We start from the raw sequence: 20657 nt of genomic DNA, 5'->3' as shown, positions 1-20657 counted from the left end.
TCAGAAAACCGCTCACCCACACGATGCCACACACGCTGTCTGCCGTCTGCCCTGAACAGTGAAAACCGGGATTCATCCGTGAAGAGAACACCTCTCCAACGTGCCAGACGCCATCGAATGTGAGCATTTGCCCACTCAAGTCGGTTACGACGACGAACCGGAGTCAGGTCGAGACCCCGATGAGGACGACGAGCATGCAGATGAGCTTCACTGAGACGGTTTCTGACAGTTTGTGCAGAAATTCTTTGGTTATGCAAACCGATTGTTGCAGCAGCTGTCCGAGTGGCTGGTCTCAGACGATCTTGGAGGTGAACATGCTGGATGTGGAGGTCCTGGGCTGGTGTGGTTACACGTGGTCTGCGGTTGTGAGGCCGGTTGGATGTACCGCCAAATTCTCTGAAACGCCTTTGGAGACGGCTTATGGTAGAGAAATTAACATTAAATTCACGGGCAACAGCTCTGGTGGACATTCCTGCTGTCAGCATGCCAATTGCACGCTCCCTCAAAACTTGCGACATCTGTGGCATTGTGCTGTGTGATAAAACTGAACATTTCAGAGTGGCCTTTTATTGTGGCCAGCCTAAGGCACACCTGTGCAATAATCATGCTGTCTAATCAGCATCTTGATATGCCACACCTGTGAGGTGGGATGGATTATCTCGGCAAAGGAGAAGTGCTCACTATCACAGATTTTTTCAGATTTGTGAACAATATTTGAGAGAAATGGTTATTTTGTGTATATAGAAAATGTTTTAGATCTTTGAGTTCATCTCATGAAAAATGGGAGCAAAAACAAAAGTGTTGCATTTATATTTTTGTTCAGTGTATATATGCTTATACTCTTCTGAGCCACCCTCTTTTCAAAAGTATCTGACACACATTTCAGAGCGAGCATGCACGGGTATGTTGTTTAGTATAAATGAAAAATGATTTATCAAACAACAAAGTCTGGTTGACTCTCCAGAAATAATATCTGCAATTTATTGCCATGATATGTTTGAAATGAAATCTGAAATGATGTTATCGAAAACATTTCCTTTGTCTATTTTAAGCCCACCACAGGTGAAGTTTGACATCATACACTGTTAGGGAAATAATTGTCCTAGACTCCTATATGACGTGCAGGACCAACCCTGACGTCTGTTATCTCCTTTAAGGAGATAGGCTGCTTCAGCCATAATGTTGTTGTTCCCATTCTATGACCGGGCAACCCTAGGTCACAGATGGTTTATTGTTGTGGGTACACTGGGACACTTCCTTCTCTGTGTTTGTGGACTCCAAGGTGTGAAATCTTCGAGGTCATAAGTGTCAGACGCAAGTAACTCAGTGTTCCCAACTGTTTAGGCTATCTTCTCAAATATGTTGATTACTCTCTGCGAAACCAGTTAAATGGGCTAACGAGAGAGAGGCGCTCCAGAATTGACGTGGCAACTCTACCGTGAAGTCAGAACCTCTGGCTCTTGGACTTGTGATGGGAATCCTCCGGCCGAAGCTCCAAATAAACCATCAGTGTTTGACATCAAAGCTCCTGCTCTTTCCGTGTCTCCTTCATGAGTCGGTGACTCCCACTGCATTGCTACACAGAAGTTTCCCCCACATACACAGACTCGTCAACAAAAAGAGCCAGTTATCAGTACATGATTATAAAAATACTATAATAATTTCTAAATACTATATACTAAATACTAAAATATCTCCAACTAAAAGCTATAAATTGTTAGTGATTTGTTTCCTTGCGGCAACAATATGGCTACATCTTGTTGTTTGTGTCATTCCCACTAATTAAACACGTCAGTGCACATCTTTACTGTGTTGTCTTGAGCAGCACTCCTCAACAAAACAACTGTCCATCAAACAGCATTGTGGATCCTGTAACTAAGGCGGATATTTCCCATGGACGCCCTTCAAGCTGGTGTGTGTTTGTTAGCAGCTGCTGTGACAAAATGCCCAAGCTTTTCACGCAGTGGGCAGCGGATCAAAACTATTGACATCAGGGGACATCTTGTCTTAAAGAGTATCATTTGTAATGGCTCCATGATTGCAGGAGGCGTGAGGAAACACTTGTTATTTTAGATTATAAATGCTGTTTATGCAGCATCATGCTGGGTGAGTGTGACAGGTGGTGGGTGGCGCCCCACGCTATCCTGCTGATTTTCTGTGCATGTGCCCACTCGGGCTGCACCATTTTGAAAAAAAATACGGATTGCGATGATTGTGACGGATATAGCAATAGCAATGATTGGCTATTTTGGAGGGATCGATCATTTTCTAATCATTATTTTCCTTATCAATAAGGTGTTAATTCGTTTTTTAAGATAATTTGTACCAAACAAATATGTTTTGATAAGTCTGTACATTATTATTTGTATCTCTGCAGATCCACAATACTTGATCGGATGGTATATTTTTGAAATATTTAGCCTTTACCAAATATTGCATAAGTCCATAGTGATAGTTGATTACATTTTGATTAACTGTGCAGCCCTAGTGCCCACAGTCGTACACAACAAATGCTTTCCGTGCTCACATACATTGTGTCCTGCCATGGCTCTAATAAGGAAAACAGAAGGAAAAGTGTTGCTGGACTTTGGATCTCGATCCCAGAGGTGTACTTTTATTATACAGAACACAGCCCTATCTATCACACACACTGTGACCAAGAGCCAGTGAGTTGGGAATGCCGCTGTATATTTTTCACGTGCTACACTTTCAGGTTGTGTCATTTCCAAGATGAGCTATGAGGTAGCGTAACGGTGGGAATGGGGCCCGTTTTGTGCTCTGATTCCCCCGCACACTGGAGCCACGCTGGGCCAACAGACGCAGCCTTTAAGAAGCACTTGGGTTTCGTTTGGGTTACCTGGGGTTTGGTGGAGGCTGGGGGCAGCGTTGGGGGATGCTCGTTCATCACCGTGGTAACCATGGAGGAGCCAGAGCCAAAGACAGCGGCGATGGGGGAGGGGGTTTCATCGGGCGGGGTCATGCTGAGGGAGGGGGAGGCAACAGAGGAGAAGGAGGGAGGGTCCTCCAACAGATCCCTGTCCTTAAACGCAGACCTCAGCTCAGGCTCCGGGAGAAATCCTGGAGGGAAAGATAGAGAGAATATTAAACCATCAATACAACATTCAACATTATCTTACAATCATGAAACAAGTTTGATTTCAATTTAAATTCAAGATGACTTACTATTGTAAACAAACCTTTATAAAGACTTAATAAAGTGGGAAGATATGGTCTAATTTTAAAGCTTGGACATTTTAAGAGCTGTCATTCCTAAATGTTCACCAAACCTACAAAAAAAACATGGCTAAAGAATGTTTGTACAGAGTATGTATTTAGTGTTTTATCAATAGAAGAATCAGTAGCTCCAACTACAGCTTTAACATACGTGCTGACAGCAAACCTCAAGACTCATTTACACTAGTGGAATTTTGAAAGACAAGATTTAACAAACCTTTATATGGATTTAATAAAGTGGGAAGATTTGATGGCATGTGTTGAGGAAGATTGTGTGTAGCGATCAAAAACACATACGACCATGATTGTTGTGTCCATATTTTGGGAAATGTCTTCCAACACTTCAGTACAGTGGAGGTGGCTAGCTGGATTTGTGTTGCTCAGAGCATTGAAGACTCACATTTGAAAACATGTAACAACATCCTTTTCCAGAAACAAAGTCTTGGTCTCTCTGAATAATCCACACATCCTGGCAGGACAACGTTTTTGACTAATGATGTGACTACCATCATATCTGTATAGCTGAAATGTACCAGTAAGCCAAATGTCTTACATGAATTAATAAGGCCCTTAGCTCCATGTTGCTAGTCTAATGCTGGACGGCACTGCAAAGGTGGATAATAGCCTAATCTGTATATCATTTAGTCAGCTATTTTGTTGTTGTCTTCGTCTTGTGTCAAATGTCCATATTAGGCTTTATCAGACTTCATCCTGGTTGTATAGGGTTAGGGTTAGGGTGTCTGTAGCTTACAATGCTATTTGTACCCGGCGGGTTTCCAAAGCTAACGATGCTATTTGTACCAGAGTGGACTTAGCAGGCAATGCTATTTGCACCTGTCTGTCTGTAGCTTACAATTCTATTTGCAAGAGGGTATCCAAAACTAACAATGCTATTTGCACCTGGGTTGCCATAGACAATGTAGCTATATTCACCCGGATGCAAATCGACACTACTCTAGACAAAATAATATCACCATGTTTCTTCTCCTGAGCCCTGTTGTCATCTTTAACTTCAGCTAGTACGTTTACAAGTTCAAGACTGTGCTGATTGTGTTCTGCTGTGATATGGCGAGTGCAGCTCAGGAAATAGTTTTGCATAAAAAACATTCTAGAACATTGGGATTAACTTTGATTTAAACTAGATTTGAGTCTCCTCTTTTTCATCACAGTCAGTGTTTTCACTAGGTGGTCCTGAAAATAGAGGTTGTTGACGAACATATTGAGTCATTGTTTTAGTTAACAAATGGTCTGGATAAGTCAGGTCACCTTTGCCATGCCGCTCTTTGTCCCGCCGACTCCCTTGTCTCCTGTGCTCAAAGTGGTGTCCGTGACCATTGCCATGTCCATGTCCCCTTCCTTTGCGTGTCCCCAGCAGCTGGTTGTCCCGGCTCTGCGCCTGACTCTTCCCACTCATCCTGGCTCTGTCCCTGCCGGGGCCCATCTCCAGCCTCACCGGGCCCAAACTCTCCAGGCCTGTCCCGTCATCCTCGGGCCGGGCCAGGGGGTGCAGCGGTCTGTGGGACAGCAAACCAGCTCCACCTTTGCCGGCGCGGGCCCCCTGGCCCCGGTGCCCGCCGCGCTCCCTGCTGTAGTGTCGGCCCTGGGGCCCCTGCAGGGGGTGCTGCAGGGCGTTACTGCCGCCCGCTGAGCTCTGTCTCCTCTTACCGTGAGGAGCTCCGGGCTCAGCACCGTGCGACAACGTGAGGGCGGAGAACAGGAACGCCAGCAGGAGACTCCGGGAGAGAAACATGGTCTGTCCAGCACAGCGCCACCTGCAGGGAAGAGGAAACATCTCAATATCACACTTGCTCTGCTTTAATTTGTTTAAAATAACTGCCACTAAAATGTTGAAGCCCTATTATGCTTTTTGGGGGTTTCCCTTTCCTGTGGTGTGTAATATAGGTTTTTGTGCATGTTATCGGTCTGCAAAAGCTAAAATCCCAAAGTTCCCTCCATAGGGAGTTTCTTTCCCAAGAAGAGTGTTTCTAAGAAAATGATCACACAACACTGGAGACATAAATACAAATCCCAAAGACTTAGTGAGGATGTTGCATGCTAAAATGAGCAATTAGCGTACATCTTAGGTATAAACTTTCAGAGCTGCTAGCATGGCTGTTAACATTATATGTACAGACTATATGTTCAGTTCAGTTGCTTTTTCAACTGCATCTATTTTACATACAAGCACTGATAGCAAATTTCAAGTAGAATTTTAAAGGGAGACATTAAAAGAATTATTAGCAGAAGTCTGTCGTATTTCCTTATCCTGTGCAAACAAATGCATGCAGGGCTTTTCTTCTGTGCAAATATAAGCCACATAAAATTGTAAAATCCCTCTGAAAGTCATCTTCCGCCAACTCCCACGCTCAGCGGTGGAGCCCCTATCTGAGATCACAGACCTCCTCAGGTTTTGTGTTCACTGCATTCATTCTTCCCTACAAGCTTCCTACAAATTCACACTCACAAGTGGACCCATTTATCTGGACCAGGTGGGTTTGAGTAGGCCAGAAAGAGGTGGACAGACACTTGTGCCTCTTTTTAGAATGATTTCCCTGCCTTCACATTCGCCTCCATGCCTTCCTCAGTATGAATAATGCACTGCGCTCCTGCTTCATCGCTGACCGTTCAGTCTCGAGAGGCCTCCAACCGTAGCTTTCATTACAAAAGTCAACATGTCTTCTAGGTGTGACTGAAGTGAAATGTGAGGTTCTGTGGGTATTAATGGCCTCAGCATGTTGTACAAACGTGAACAAAAGATGGTGTCGAGATGAAGAAATTATATATTTTGTATTCCTATCTATTGGTCGCCAGCTACTTTACAGTTAGGGTTCAATTTAAATGTTGATTTTACATAACTAAGGGTTAATTGCATTCATATTGACATGCAGTTGTATGTGTCTTTTGAGCCATTACGGTACATTTATTTATTGAATATCACCAAACGTAAAAATGTAAAATAAAACCCTCAAAATGCTGTTTAATGCAGTGAACGTATATGCAACTTAAATTTGCTTGAAATAAAAATGTTAACATTGTTCATGAGTTCATTTATGAATAATACCATGGCAACTATACAGATACGATATTATACACTCAAACTTAATTTTTGATATTTAATTATCAAACTTAAAATATATATTGCACAGTCCGACTTTGATATATAAAGTCGATTAATTGGTCATTCGACCTAAAAAACACTATAGGAACTACACACAACAATTATTATAATATCTGTTGTTGCCATTGTTGGCAGGGAAACGGGGTTCAGGGAGAGAGGCTGTACCCGTAGGATAGAAAAGGGGGAAGTGACGTCTGACTCAGAGGTCGCGCGGCTGTGGAGAAGAACGTGTTGCCCACATTCTGTTACTGAGTTTAGGCTAGTTAGCTAGCAGGTTTATTGTTTTGGGTGCAGTCACTTTTGCCTCCACTTGCTGTTCAAATAAATGTTGAAAGAAAAAGTAAATCTGTTTACAGTTCTGTTTTATATGGGTGTTGAAAAAGAAGAAGAAGAATTGGGAGGGATGAAACCCTCTTCAATGGTCACACATGCAGAGCACACAGCACACACAGTGAAATGTGTTCTCTGCTTTTAACCCATCCTAGTACCAGGAGTCTAGTACTAGGAGCAGTGGGCAGCTATTGTACAGCGCCCGCGGAGCAATGGGAGTGAGGGGGGAAGGGGGATGTCTGGTGCCTTGCTCAAGGGCACCACGGCAGGAGGTGAACTGGGACCTCTCCAAGTAGAAGTCCACACTCCAAATAGGTCTGGTCGGGGACTTGAACCGGCGACCCTACGGCTCACAGTCCAAGCCCCTACTGACTGCCATAGATTTAGTCCCTAATTTTGCTCTCAAAATGGACCAGATTGATGCATTTAACTTCAACATTTTAAAAAAAATCTTCCCGGGGGAGCTTGCCCCCGGACCCCCCAAGAGGAGGTGAGGTCCACCACCTGTCCACACCCCCTATTAAATTGTCTCACCCACATTGAGGATGCTTCCTACGCCCATGTTTTATTCCATGTGTCAAGTCAGGCAAATTGGGTCCAAATGTTATTGCATCAATGATCTGTTAACATTAAAATCACTAAATATATGCTGTAACTATTTTGCTCTAGGCAACTCAAGGGCTCAGGTAATGTGATTACTATATGAATAATGGTCCAAAATAACATAAAATGCATAGGGTTTTTTGTTAAGTAACATACTTTCGTCGCCGGCCGGCCGATACATGCCGCGCATTAAGTGGGCCTGTCTGTCAATTAATCCCCGGGCCACTTTTTCCCCCCAGTCCGCCCCTGGACTGTATATTTAAGAAAAGCTAGACTAACCACAGACTCTGTGAAGACTCATAAGGGTAAGATAATAAAGCATATTGAATTGCAGAAGAATTGTGTCACGTTTTAATTTTGGCAGATTTACAAAAGCCTACACTGTGAACATCTACATCTTTTGGAATTCTTGCCAACACTAGACACGAGAGAAGGGAACACCAGTTCTTCTTGATGACAAACTCTGTCATGTCGGATAAAATGAGACTAAATATGATTTGCTTTGTTTTGTCCTCCACTTTAATATGCTGAGATAATCCATCGACACAGAAGCACACAATACTGTTATGGTGCTTCGTAGGCGACTCTTTTGTGTTAAAAGACAAAACGGCAGTGCAGGGAATACAGAAAATCAATGAGGGAGAAGTATTGAGCTGCTGGTCATGAGCGGTGTGTGTGAATGTGTGTGTGTGTTGCAGGGGGATGGATTAGGTATTTGCTCTTTTATCACACTGACCCACACCAAGATGAAACTACATATCCTTTGGGTTTACTGTCCGTTATTTAGTTGTTTCTAAAAAAACAGGACCAAGGGCGGCAGGTTTTGCGTTTGTTTGTGTGTGTATACTAATGTCCGGGGAAATGTGCAGTGCGAGTACAGGCCTGAGGGATTTAGAGGCAGACTGCGTCGGCCGGCCTCTGGGAGTGCGACCAGCTGTGCAGTTTGCAAACAGGAGCGTGAGGGTACTGAGGTGAGACCTTTATCTCCAAACAGGCCTTAAAAGTGTCGGGGGATGGGGGCCGGTCGGACGTGTCACGCACAAAAGTCTTTAGCCAGGATTAAGCTCTGGCTAAGGTGGTGCTTCTGGACTCTGTAAGGGCAAAAGGGTCATTTCATTTATGAAAACAAAGAAAACATCCAAACTTAAGTGAGTGGAAGAAGATGAGGATTGTAGGGATCATATACCAGCACATTTGAATATATAGCTATCAAAGGACTAGTTTGACATTTTGGGAAATTCATTTGATTGTTTGCCTGCACAGAGTTAAAAGATTGATTCAACTCTCAAGTAGGCTATGTGAAATATGACAATCTGTAATCTAAAGATCCAGCAGCTGGTTAGATTAGTTTAGCATAGCTGGAATCAGGGTACAAATGATAGCCTAATTCCATCCAAACTAAATCACCAGCAACCTGCCTTTCCTATCTCCGTCAGTAACTATTATCATTGTGGCTTTCCAACATGGATGGAGTGTTGTCTGTTGGCTTTTGTTTTATTACAAGTTGAACTGCCAAGATAAAGTGTGTTAATCATCGGGGTTTAAATGTGCTGGTATGATATATGTATATATATTTTTGTATTTGAATTCGGAAAGAGCAAGTCTAGCTGTTTCAGCCTGTTTCCAGGCTTTATGCTAAACTAAGCTAAACTGAGCTGTACAGATATGAGAGCAGTATTGTTCTTCTCATCTAACTTTTGAGAATACTAAAGAGCTTAAACTATTCCTCGAAATAAAGACATCTACTTGTTGAGTTGATAGATTTATGGTGAACAGTAGCTTTAAGCTTTATGTAAGCTTTATGTAAAATTCTGGAGATTTTTCTTTAATCTGAGGAATCAAAAGCAGAACAAATGGATCCATCTATTTCTCGTCTGTACCCGTTTATCTCATTTAGGATTAAAACTCAGATATTAACGCATAAATCGGATCCACAGACGTAGAAATAATAATAAAAGGCAATCAACACAACCCTAAAAAAAAAAAATCCCAAACATGAAAGAAAGATGCGACGCGTCCATAGAAACAGTAGGCAGCATGCATCATTTGATCGAATCTAAAGGGCTGAATAGACATGTGAAAGTGAAGGCAGGCGGTAATGGGGGGGGGAGCCAGTATCTCAGCACAGCAGTGCCCTGTTTTCCTCTCTCAGACTTTCATGTGCCGCTAACAGGTGGCCCTTTGAGGAGACGGGATGGGGACGATAATGGAGCACTCTGGGTGGCATTTGGGGTTTTTAAGCACAGTCTCTTGTGTGTGATAAACAACCTCCGAGAACAACACCACCTCCTGCCAGAGTGTGTATTATCCACAGTAGTGTTTTGTAGTAATGGCACAGCAGGGTGAGCATCTGCTGCTGAGGAGATCGAAGGCCAACGAGTAACTGACAAGTGTCAAGTGAGAAATCCACCGTTTAAGCAGTGAAACAGTGACATTAAATGTATGAAAACAAACTGGACTTTCTTGGCTTCAAGGGGGTTAAGATAGTTCTGGGTTTGAAGAATAAAAACCTGTTAAAGGCCAAGTAAATATACCTAAGTAATTTGTTTTACTTCCTGGTGAATATTTATTGTTTTGAAAAAATAATCAACATTTCAAGTCTAACTTTTGAATAATTAAATCCTGTTTTAATTAGATATTTACTAAAGCAAAGTTTAGATATTCACATTTCACATTTAAATGTTGACTTTAAATGGGTTTATTATGATTTTAAGGCTAAAGACTGGAACATGTGATACGCTCAAAGGGATTATAGCCACATTTGCTGATAAATAATGAACTGCAACTCATCTGAATTTCTTTAAACATTCATAAATTCACATGGTTCATTGAACATCGAATTGCTTGATCAACCATTAATGAAATGGAATATATAAATCAAGATGCAAAATGATAATTTTAACATCACATGTATCCCCATTATAGCAGGACCAGTTGGGATCTATAGACGATTGCATGTCCTTACAGCCAATAATGAAATGGAAGTGTTAGTAATGATGTGGTCAACACAGCAAAAACAACGCATGTGTGTGTTGATCAACACCCACTGGAGTTCACAGTGAGTTATTAAGGCGCTTCTAGAATCAGGACAATTTCTCTATGAAGTGGAGAGGACACTTGGGATGTCAGGGGAAATGTAAGGCAAGGCAAGTTTATTTATATAGCACCTTTCAACACAAGGCAATTCAAAGTGCTTTCCAAAAAATGAAAGACATTAAGAAAATGGCATTTAAAATCAGTCATTAAAAAGAAAAGATAATAAAAGAAACATTAAAAGAAAAAATACATGTACAGTGCAGAAGAGGTTGAATCAGAGCAAACAAATAAATACGTTTTTCTTTTTAAAGTTCTTGGACATCTTCATATCTCACTTCGCGCTCAGTCAGGATCTTTTTACAGATGTTGAGTTTATGGAAGTCTAAGCTCAGCAATGTATGGAGAGAAAATATGAAGCCCCATATAAAATGAAATGCAATCTTAAAAATCAATTCAGATTTGTTCAGGAAGCCAGAGCAGGGGAGGAAAAATCAGGTTATGGTGGTTTACATTTCATTGGAAACACAATATATATGTGTGTGCCAGAAGCTTTTATAAGCACGGCGTATACAGTGTGAGATGGTCACCAGGGAGACATGAATCAGAGCAGATTGTGATATAGGTATAAAGTGATAGTAATCTTGCAAGAAATTGCAAAGGGGGCTGGATGATTAAGATATGATGAGATCAGAGACCTCTCTCCAGTCTGTGATCAGCGGGCCTGGCCCCCTGTGACACATAGTAGTTACAAAAATATACTTAACAGTGAGAGGAACCACATCTGAGGAAGGTGAGAGGGAAAGCAGCGAGGCCACCCCGTGTGTGTGTGTGTGTGTGTGTGTGTGTGTGTGTGTGTGTGTGTGTGTGTGTGTGTGTGTGTGTGTGTGTGTGTGTGTGTGTGTGTGTGTGTGTGTGTGTGTGTGTGTGTGTGTGTGTGTGTGTGTGTGTGTGTGTTTTATATGTGCGTGTGTCTCTTTTAGGTTCACCTGCTGTGACAACAAACGTCCAGGAGCCATCTGTTGTTTTATCTCTCGTAATGGCCATAAGGATCCGGCAGACAAAGAGTCCAGAAACTGAGATTAGAGGTTTAAAGAACAACCTCCAAATTCTGGGAAATACCCTTATTCTCTTTCTTTTAGACAGGCTTGGGGAGTAATAGATGACATGTACCACGATCATCTGTTCAGAATACGAAAGAAAAAGGTAACTGTATTCCCTTACAGTTACTTAAAAGTAATTAGATCCCTTGTACATTTAAAAAAAGGGTATTCCTAGCAGAATTACAATGCTACAAGACAAGTAAAGCAAATGCGCACACAATGCAACATTTCACAAGTCCAAAAAAAAGAAACGAGTCTAATGTGAAGCCATAACTAATCTTCCAGTAAATCATCTCGACCTCCAGTTCAATTTCACTGAAATATCCCCTCTGTGTTCATTCAGTCACTGAATCTGTCACTGCAGCAATGTAGAATATATATATATAACATGCAGGCCTGACATTAGCCTTGATGCCCACTGTAGGCTTATTTAAAGTATGTTGCCACCACAATCATTTCACGCTGGGGAAAATATTGAAGTATAGATATGGCAATGCCTTAAGAATTTCATTTTTACATAAAACACTTAAAAGCCATCTTATTGAGATGTATTATCTTTTGTATCAGTTTGCAGTGCATTTGATATTGAGGCAATCCAAAAGGAAAGTGATCAGGTTACATTACTTTTAAATTGTGATGATTAGATTAGGTTCCTGATTTCATTTTTTCAAGTAACTTGTAACGGGAGAAACAGAAGCTTAGCATGGTGTAAAACAGCTAGCCTGCTAGTCTAGATGACACAAATCGACCAACTGTCTTGCTCCCCAAAAAATAAATGTATCTTATAGCTGTACAGAAGATACATATATGTAAGTCTTTTATCAACCCATAGTCTCAGCCTTTACCTCTGACACAACCAATATTCCGATTATCCACAAGACCAACAGACAAATACTCAAAAGGAACACATATAACTCTGAAACCCTTGATGTATTACTCAGTTTGCCTTGGTTCCCAACTGTGGCGCGCTTACACTGTAGGTGCGCCGCGTTTGGGGGTGTGGGTGCTAGTGGAGCCTCGCAGATGGGGGTGCTGCAGCCCCCTCAGCACCCCCCCTTCCCGCATCCATTTGTGATGTCTCGCTGTCTCGCAGACCCCACGCAGCAAGCAAGACATGAACCCAGCTCACACTGTCCGCTCCTCGCAGCAACGAGCCCCGCAACGTCCCGCCAACACGGCACCCAGAGCCCACGCAGCATTCTCATCTGTTTGTCATTACTGGTGTCATTTTCTGGTTGCTAACAAACACCATTGTAACACATCATCACTGATGTTCCGCTGTAACGGTGGTGGACTCATCAGAACAGAGTGGAGGGGGGGGGGGGGGGGGCAGGAGCTCCAACAAGCCGTGTAGGACAGAGAGTGAATACACATACTATGCAGAGATGCTGTATGAGAAACAATGTGAGTTTGGAAAATTGCACAATTTAAATCTATTTTAGTAGACCTCAACAATGGAAATATGATCAGTAGAAATGGCCATGACATGGGACCTTTAACAAGTTGTATCTTGGTGTGTACGTACCAAATCCAACTTTTGAAACTGATTTTTTTGTTCACCCTATCTCTGACAGGTAGTTATCGCTTCTTGTAATAAAGTAGTCCAGCATGCAGGTCAATGTGGTGTGAGGCTGCTGAACAGGAACAAGCTAGATTTCTCCTTTCAGCTGAGCAGCAGCTTATACATCTGTTCTAAACAAACGTGACTCAGAATTCGATAAAATAGTCCCAAAGAAAAAATAAACGTATTATCTGCTGTGACACCAATACAATGCAGCTTTGCTCTGAACAGAAACATCCCTCTGTCTTAAAGTAATGATGCTGAATATTTAATGCGTAAACACTCACTTTTATGTCTCGCCTCTCGGGTAAAATAGGTTGATTGTGCCACAGAATTATCATAAATATAATCTCAATAACAAGCGCCTCAAATTACAGCTCATAATAAACGCCTCTGCCAGGCTGCAGTTAACACCATAAAACTTCATTTCCTCAAGGGCCAATACAACTTCAGCAACATAACAGGGCTCCTAAAATCCACTGCAAACAATATTCACACATCGACTGGGAGGTTTTTTGTATGTTTTTAAATGTGTATTGGATGGCAGAGGAACCCTGGAAGCAACACTGGGTGATAACAAAACAAGAGCCATAAGGAAGGTCCATCTGTCAGTAGTGAGCCGGAGCAGGGGAGCGGGGGACACCAAATGATTCACTGGTAATTTGGTCGCAGGTACAACAGATGTGGTGCGAGACCCACACATTGTCACTGATGCGATAACATCAGCGACATCCTGAGATGTGGCCCCTTATCTCCTGTTGGAGTGCACTGAGGCACACACACACACACACACACACACACACACACACACACACACACACACACACACACACACACACACACACACACACACACACACACACACACACACACACACACACACACACACACACACACACACACACACACACACACACACACACACACACACACACACACACACACACAGAGGCAATCAAGGCATGCACACAAATGCACACTCACAGCGGGGAAACCTCCTCCAGACACTCACATCGAGGCGTGTTCCAAAAATGCTGCGAGACACAAACAGCAAGAGGCATCCCACAGAGAGGGGAGAGAATGAGAGAGACAAAAGGGGAGAGGGGGAGGAAGGGAATGGAGAGGAAAAGAGAAAATAAGATGTAATGTGAAGAGAGAGTGGGGGGAAATTAGAGGAATGAGAGCGAGAAGGGTGGATAGAGAGACAGAGGGGGGATTTATTCTGGTCTTAATTGGAACAAAGTGTTGGTGGCATCTTTCATTTTCGAGGACACCAGCTGAAACACACAACGATCAAATAACAAAGCTTTGGCTTCACAAACCAACAACACACTTTGTTCTATTTCTGACCCCGGGGAAATGTGGACACGGGGTCTGTGGTCTGGCCGTTCGGCATGGGAACAGTTTGACCGGTCAGCGGGGGGAAACACTGCTGTTTACAAATGATCAAGTGAAGCATGTAAACGCATTATATGAACCCAAAGTTTATCTCCCCCCCGTCTCCCGATCTCCCTTTAGTGGAAGCGAGAGGCGTTGACTGGTTGCCAATGTTGAAAGAGTCCTGATCAAACAGTTGCAGCCACACTTGGCAGTGACGTTCAAGGCCAGTTTCACACTGGAGGAGGCTGGATGGATGTGGAGCAATGTAGCCTCAGGATAAAAGACATGGATGTATGCTTGGTGGAACTATCTGAACATGAGAACCAACTTCAAGAGTCCTTATTTGACTATTGGAATGGAGGTGCCATATTTTGTAAATTAATGATGTATATTTCTGACACCAGAGGTGGAAGAAGTACTCAGATTAATTACTTGAGTAAAAGTAGCATTACTGCAGTGTTACATTACTCAGTAAGTAAAGGTCCTGTATTCAAAATTGTACTAAAGTAAAAGTAAAAATGTATTAGCATAAACCAACCAAGTAAAAATATGCGTTATGCAAAATAGCCATTTTAAGCACCAAATACTTTTAAATAATTGTATTAAATGTATTACAATTATCATTCATCAGTTCATCACTTCAATGTTGCACTTGGCAAAGGCGGGGTTTATTTGTATTACGTTATACATTAATGGGTAGCTTAACCTATACAAATATAATATGGTGTGTGTTGATTTATATTTTGTATTAATAACCTAAATCAGCAAAATGTTAAATCTGTAAATAAAAGTAGTGAAGTAAAAAGAACAACTTCTGCTTACAAATGTTAGTGGAGTATAAGTATAAAGTATAGCATAATGTGAAATAATCAAGGACCTTTTGTTTTTATATATTTAAAGTAGTAGTAAATGAACTTAGTTACATTGCACCACTGCTCTAAATTAATTTCCACTTGAACATCAAATGATGTCCTTAGGTTATCTTTTAATGATAATAATTCACTCATGAGTGAATCTGAGGCTTTGTTTTGGCCCGGGGTCAACTCACTGTGGGGCCCCTCACTCAAGTCTGATCACTGTAATGCTCCCCGCTGATTGACTTTCTATTCATTAACACTAACTCCTTAATGTGAGTCCACAAATATTGCCTTGTTTTAATTTTAATTGCATGGTGACACACTGAGACTCCCAACTTTAATCTCCCCCCTCACTCCCCTTCATCTTTCTACACACACACACACACACACACACACACACACACACACACACACACACACACACACACACACACACACACACACACACACACACACACACACACACACGCGCGCGCGCGCGCGCGCGCACACACACACACCACACACACACACACACACACACACACACACACACACACACGCACGCACACGCACACGCACGCACACACACACACACACACAGTTCCACACTGTCTTTGGTTAGCAACAATGAGCTGTCAAGAGGAGATAATGGCTGCAATCATTTCTGATTCTCCCGAACCATTCATCCAGTAAATTCCTTGGTGATGTTGATTTGACGCTAAAGCATGACAGCAGCGGGAAACAACAAACAAAAGTGGAATTGATTGTCGGGTTAACTCCATTTTTCCAGCGTCAAACCAAATCAAATGTCCTGCTCGCAAACAGTCACTCTTGCTCTTAATCATGTGAGTTGATCGACACCCTCTTTGCGACCAACACGCCTTTTGCATCTATTCAGATGTTAACTTTTGTGACATTATCAGGATGCGAGATTGAAGCGTTTTTACGCGCAGATGGAAATCATGTCAACCGGTACAGTATATTGTGCGTGACAATTGTAAGAAACTTGTGATTTTAAGGAGGACTCATCAAATATAGCAGCAGGACTGCGAAAAAACGACAATAGGCTATATTATGTGATGTTTACATAAAGCCACTCTTAACTAATGTAAGCATTACATCAACACAAACCTGTTTAGGAACACTAAGGAACAGAAACTATAGTATTTGTTCGTAGCCTACGTAAAACGCTTTTTTGTGCGTAAAAAGCTAATAGCCAAACCTTTGCAATACACAAGAAAAAAGCAATACATATATTTCCTTACCCGCGTTTGTCTGTCTTGTTGCTTTCCTTTGTTGTTCGTTAGGCTTTTAGCAGTCCAATGGCTGCAGGCTGACTGCGGACCTCAACACGGCAGCAGCAGCTCTCTGTAGTCCGCTCTCCGCTCCTGAAGCCCGGGATGTGCCGAGCATCCGGACCGGCTGCTGCTCCTTAAGAGGAGGAGAGCACCACCTGCTCCGAGGCGCGCTCCCGAGTGCGCGTACCGCTCAGGGCTGCTTGGATATCTCTCTGCGAGGCTTGTCCAGTCAGTGAGACCAGTATATTAGTATGGTATGGTAGTATCAGGACTCATTTACTGCAGGGATACACCAAGATAACAGTCTGAGAGAGATTAGACCTTTTTTTTTTATGGAGGGAGTGATCCATCATAACTTTCCTCAGCCTGTCAAACCTGTCACATCTGACATCCTCAGCATCTGAATGCCCAAAATGACCTCCACAGGGTCTGACAGAATCAATTCACCCTGGAAATATCTGCTCAGAATGGCCAAAAGTCCATATCGTCGGTAGTGAGTCTCTGTTTCATGGTTTTGGCTTCAATATTTACTTTTCAAAATGTATGCCATGTATGTGGCATTGCACGTTATAACATTGTTTTACAACAATATATAAAGAAATCAATGCTTTCCAACAGATATATATTCGATTTTTTGTATTCCAATAGTTTTCTTTCTCATCAGAACCTGCTGCCTGCATTACCCACAACGACTTGTGTTAGTGCAGTGATATATGAAGACATGTTAGGATAGGGTTAGGATGCCAGACAGTAATGGACCTCACTAATGCTCTTAAAAGAAGAATATGATATAGTGGCTTTTTGTCATTGCACATATTGTACATAGACTGTATATAGATTAATAATAAAAATGGAGATAAAAAAAAGTGGTATATCAATTAATAAAAGTGGCGTATTCAGCTTGTTTTACTCTATAGAGATGTTATTGCACATTCCCCCATTTAAATAGCCTACCGTTACAATTGTAGTCCTGTGGTGTGTAGTTTTGTGATGACATTAGTGGAGGGCGGTGGTGGGGGGGATATCGTTTTGTGGAGTTCAGTTCAATGATGGCTCGGGGGTAGAAGCTGTTTGTGAGAGGCCTTCCAGATGGCAGCACAGAGAAGGGATGGTGATGGGGGTGAGTTTCCTCCTTCAGACTGCTGCTGGCTCCGAGGAGCAGTGTGATCTGGAGATGTCTTCCAGTCAGGACAGGGGAGGTCTTGTGGTTGAATTCGGGGCAAAATCCATGCAGCCAAGTCCCTAAATCTGCGGGGGAAAATAATTCCCAAAGGAGTGGAGGACATTTCAATAGGTTAACATTGAAATGAGCTGGGATTGATCGGATTTATTTATTAACGTCACTGCTCAATTGTACTCTTTCTTTCTTAGAATCTACACACAAACCCACCAGTTTTTCGCCTGCACCTTAACCATTTAACAATTAAAAAAATAGGGGTTAAGCTCTTTCAAACTAATGCACCAGTTGTAACAATGGTTTGGCTTATTTAAAGTGAATCTACCTGCATGTTTCTTGAAAATCTATCTTAGTGGTTTATTGCACTTGTATAGCTTTAGATACAAATGGCAGCTAAAGAAAATGTAATATAACATTATAGCTCAAACCATTACAATGAGACCTAAACAACACATGTAATAGACATTTTAAATGAGTTGTGTTTTACTGTAATATAAATGTCTATTTAGATGTGTTTTTCTTGATCAAGTGTCTAATACATGAGTGGGAAAGTACTCAGTCCTTCTTTCCCACATAACACATTACTATGTTTTAATATACAACTTGCGCTGTAGCTGTTTTACGAGATAGCGAGTTGTTTTTACACTGGGTGGGCTGTCTCAAGGACGCAGGTGTTTCAGCGGCCCCATAACCAAGATACACCAGCACTCTTCATTCAGACTTTGCAGACCCTTGCCGTGAACATGTGACATGTAATGTTTGAATCCTTTCCTGTGTAGAAAACCTTATTAAAGGCGCCCTATTCTGCTCATTTCAGATTCATATGTTGTTCCTCTACTGTGTAATGTTCAAAAAGGTCTTTATTATTCTCATAGTGCCTGTGCTGCAGCACCTCTCGTCTGCTCTGATTGGTTAACTGGCCAGATCTGTGGTGATTGGTCAACCACTTAGAGATGAAACAATCGCTTGAATCTTTATTTCTATAACATATTTCCACCACACACACAAATATGTGGGCATTAGGCTATTCCAAAGAAATGTTCGTAGAATGGAATTGATTTTGTAAAGTTATGCTTGGACTCAAATATGGGTGTAATTATTGGGTGTCAGAACTCAACTAGAATAGTTTATTTTCTAAACACTACATCAATCCTTCATCATTTGAGAGAACACATATTTGACCTGGTGTTGGTGTAGTCTTCAATGCAAGTGAAAACACCATAAGAAAGCTTCAACAACATGAGAATTGAGTTTGGCTTGGTGCATGTCCTCTGCAGTGAAACCCTGTTGCTGCATTTTTCATGGCCTGTTCTGTCTTGATCTTACAAAGTGAGCCAGCTGCAGAGCTCCAGCAGGACTAATGCTAAATCCCCTCTATGAGGCTGTTGCGTGTCCATAGATGTAATGCTTTTATATCCGGAGAATGAGTGTGCTTGAGGGAATTGGTTGACATTTAACATTTGATTCTATTATTTAGTTTTGTGAGTCGGCCGCTTTAAAAATAGGGTGTAAGCGTTATTGAACGAAAGAAAACAGGCTTTATGCTCATTTGGTTTTTCAAACAATGTTTACAAGCCACTTAGTGAAGTGTGAGAGTCTCACAGGCACGGCTGAGAGTCTGCTGAAGGGAGATAACACCACAACGCTTAAAATGCCTTTCGAAATGTGAATTGTGTGCCCAAACTTATTATATGAAACATTCACACTGTGGGTTTAGTTGAATGTGTTACCTACATCAATCATTAATAATGGTTGTATTGTTCATCATTGTATTTATATTATAAATACTTTTTTTTCTGCTTCCATTTCAATTTGATATTACCGCATAGTAAGAGTCTGCATGAGGAAGATATCAACAGCTCTGTAAAGTACGCGGTGGCACTTGAATGGGACCCCTGCAGCTCCTGTGCCTCCTGTGAAGTGAGAAAGCCTTTTTCTTCCCGAGATCATGATGGGAGTCGGTGTCAGTGGCACACACACAATATAAAGAAGAAACGCATCTTCACAGGTCTGGAATCTACAACACCGCCAGGCATGAGCAGCAGTTGCAAGTTATTCTCAACTTCCAATGCAGATGGGTGGAGTTTATCGCAAAAGATCAGTGATTGCAACCCAGGTCTTACGTGGAAAAAATGTTGAGTGTCTCAAGTAATATAAAAAAAAATCGAATTTGTACCTCGTGAAAAAAAAACAATGGGGCCCTATTATGCTTTTTGGGGTTTTCCCTTGCCTATTGTGTTAAAGGTTGCAGTGTTTGTAAACTGTCTACAAAGGCTAACATTCCAAGGTTTCTCTCCCACACACTGCCCCCTGCCGGAAACGCCTCGATTTGACTCACTCATTTACTTTTGTAACAAAGTGACATCACAATGTAACACTCACACTTCCATTGGCTAGCGCTCCAACATATTGCAGGTGATATGTTAAGGGGCGGGACATTTTTAAGCGGTTGACCTATCACAACAGAGCTGGCCAGCTAACCAATCAGAGCAGACTGGGCTCTGGTTTCAGACAGAGGGTGAAAAGAGGTGCTGCAGCACAGGCAGTGTGAGAACATAAAGAGCTTTTTGAACATTAAACCATGGAAACATGTCCCAGTAGAGCCACAACATACAAATATGAACCTAGAAATGAGAGTAAGACCTCTTTAGATTAAAATAGTTAGGAGAATAAACACACCAACAGGTTTACAAATTAGTGTATGGCGACTTTTTGCACAGGACACACCAACCTGCAAGAATTGAGAGTACATCAAAGCCACCGAGATGTAGAAATAGTAAGCTTAAAGTGTTGGATATATAGATGGAACATGCAGCAACTTGTCCTGTCCTACCCCCCCCTCCTCCCCACTATAAAGGTATATATATATATATATATATATATATATACACTATAAAGGTATATATATATATATATATAGACATAAAAGGCTGGGAACCACTACAATAGATATTAAAGAAGGATCCAGAAGAATGTCTCAG

At 41.9% G+C, this 20657-nt stretch overlaps 1 protein-coding gene across 2 annotated transcripts in view; it reads right to left on the bottom strand.

Moving 5' to 3' along the window:
* The window catches only part of draxin (dorsal inhibitory axon guidance protein), a 37543-nt gene extending 20876 nt beyond the window's left edge, over positions 1–16667 (bottom strand). The window contains exons 1-3 of one of the 2 annotated variants that reach the window (XM_034205628.1): positions 16467–16667; positions 4501–5006; positions 2858–3078 (exon numbers count right to left, since the gene is read on the bottom strand). In XM_034205628.1, the coding sequence (XP_034061519.1) occupies positions 2858–3078; positions 4501–4984 (705 nt within the window). In that variant the 5' untranslated portion in view covers positions 4985–5006; positions 16467–16667. Of the gene's footprint in view, positions 1–2857; positions 3079–4500; positions 5007–16466 lie in introns of those variants that run through there. The other variant, XM_034205627.1, reaches the window with a different exon arrangement.
* Between the last annotated feature and the right edge of the window lie 3990 nt (positions 16668–20657).

This window comes from Gymnodraco acuticeps, unplaced genomic scaffold, assembly GCF_902827175.1.
Source record: "Gymnodraco acuticeps unplaced genomic scaffold, fGymAcu1.1, whole genome shotgun sequence".
In the NCBI taxonomy this organism is placed as follows: Eukaryota; Metazoa; Chordata; class Actinopteri; order Perciformes; family Bathydraconidae; genus Gymnodraco; species Gymnodraco acuticeps.
The sequence above is the reverse complement of the archived record's forward strand: the minus strand, read 5'-3'. Positions and strand labels throughout refer to the sequence as shown.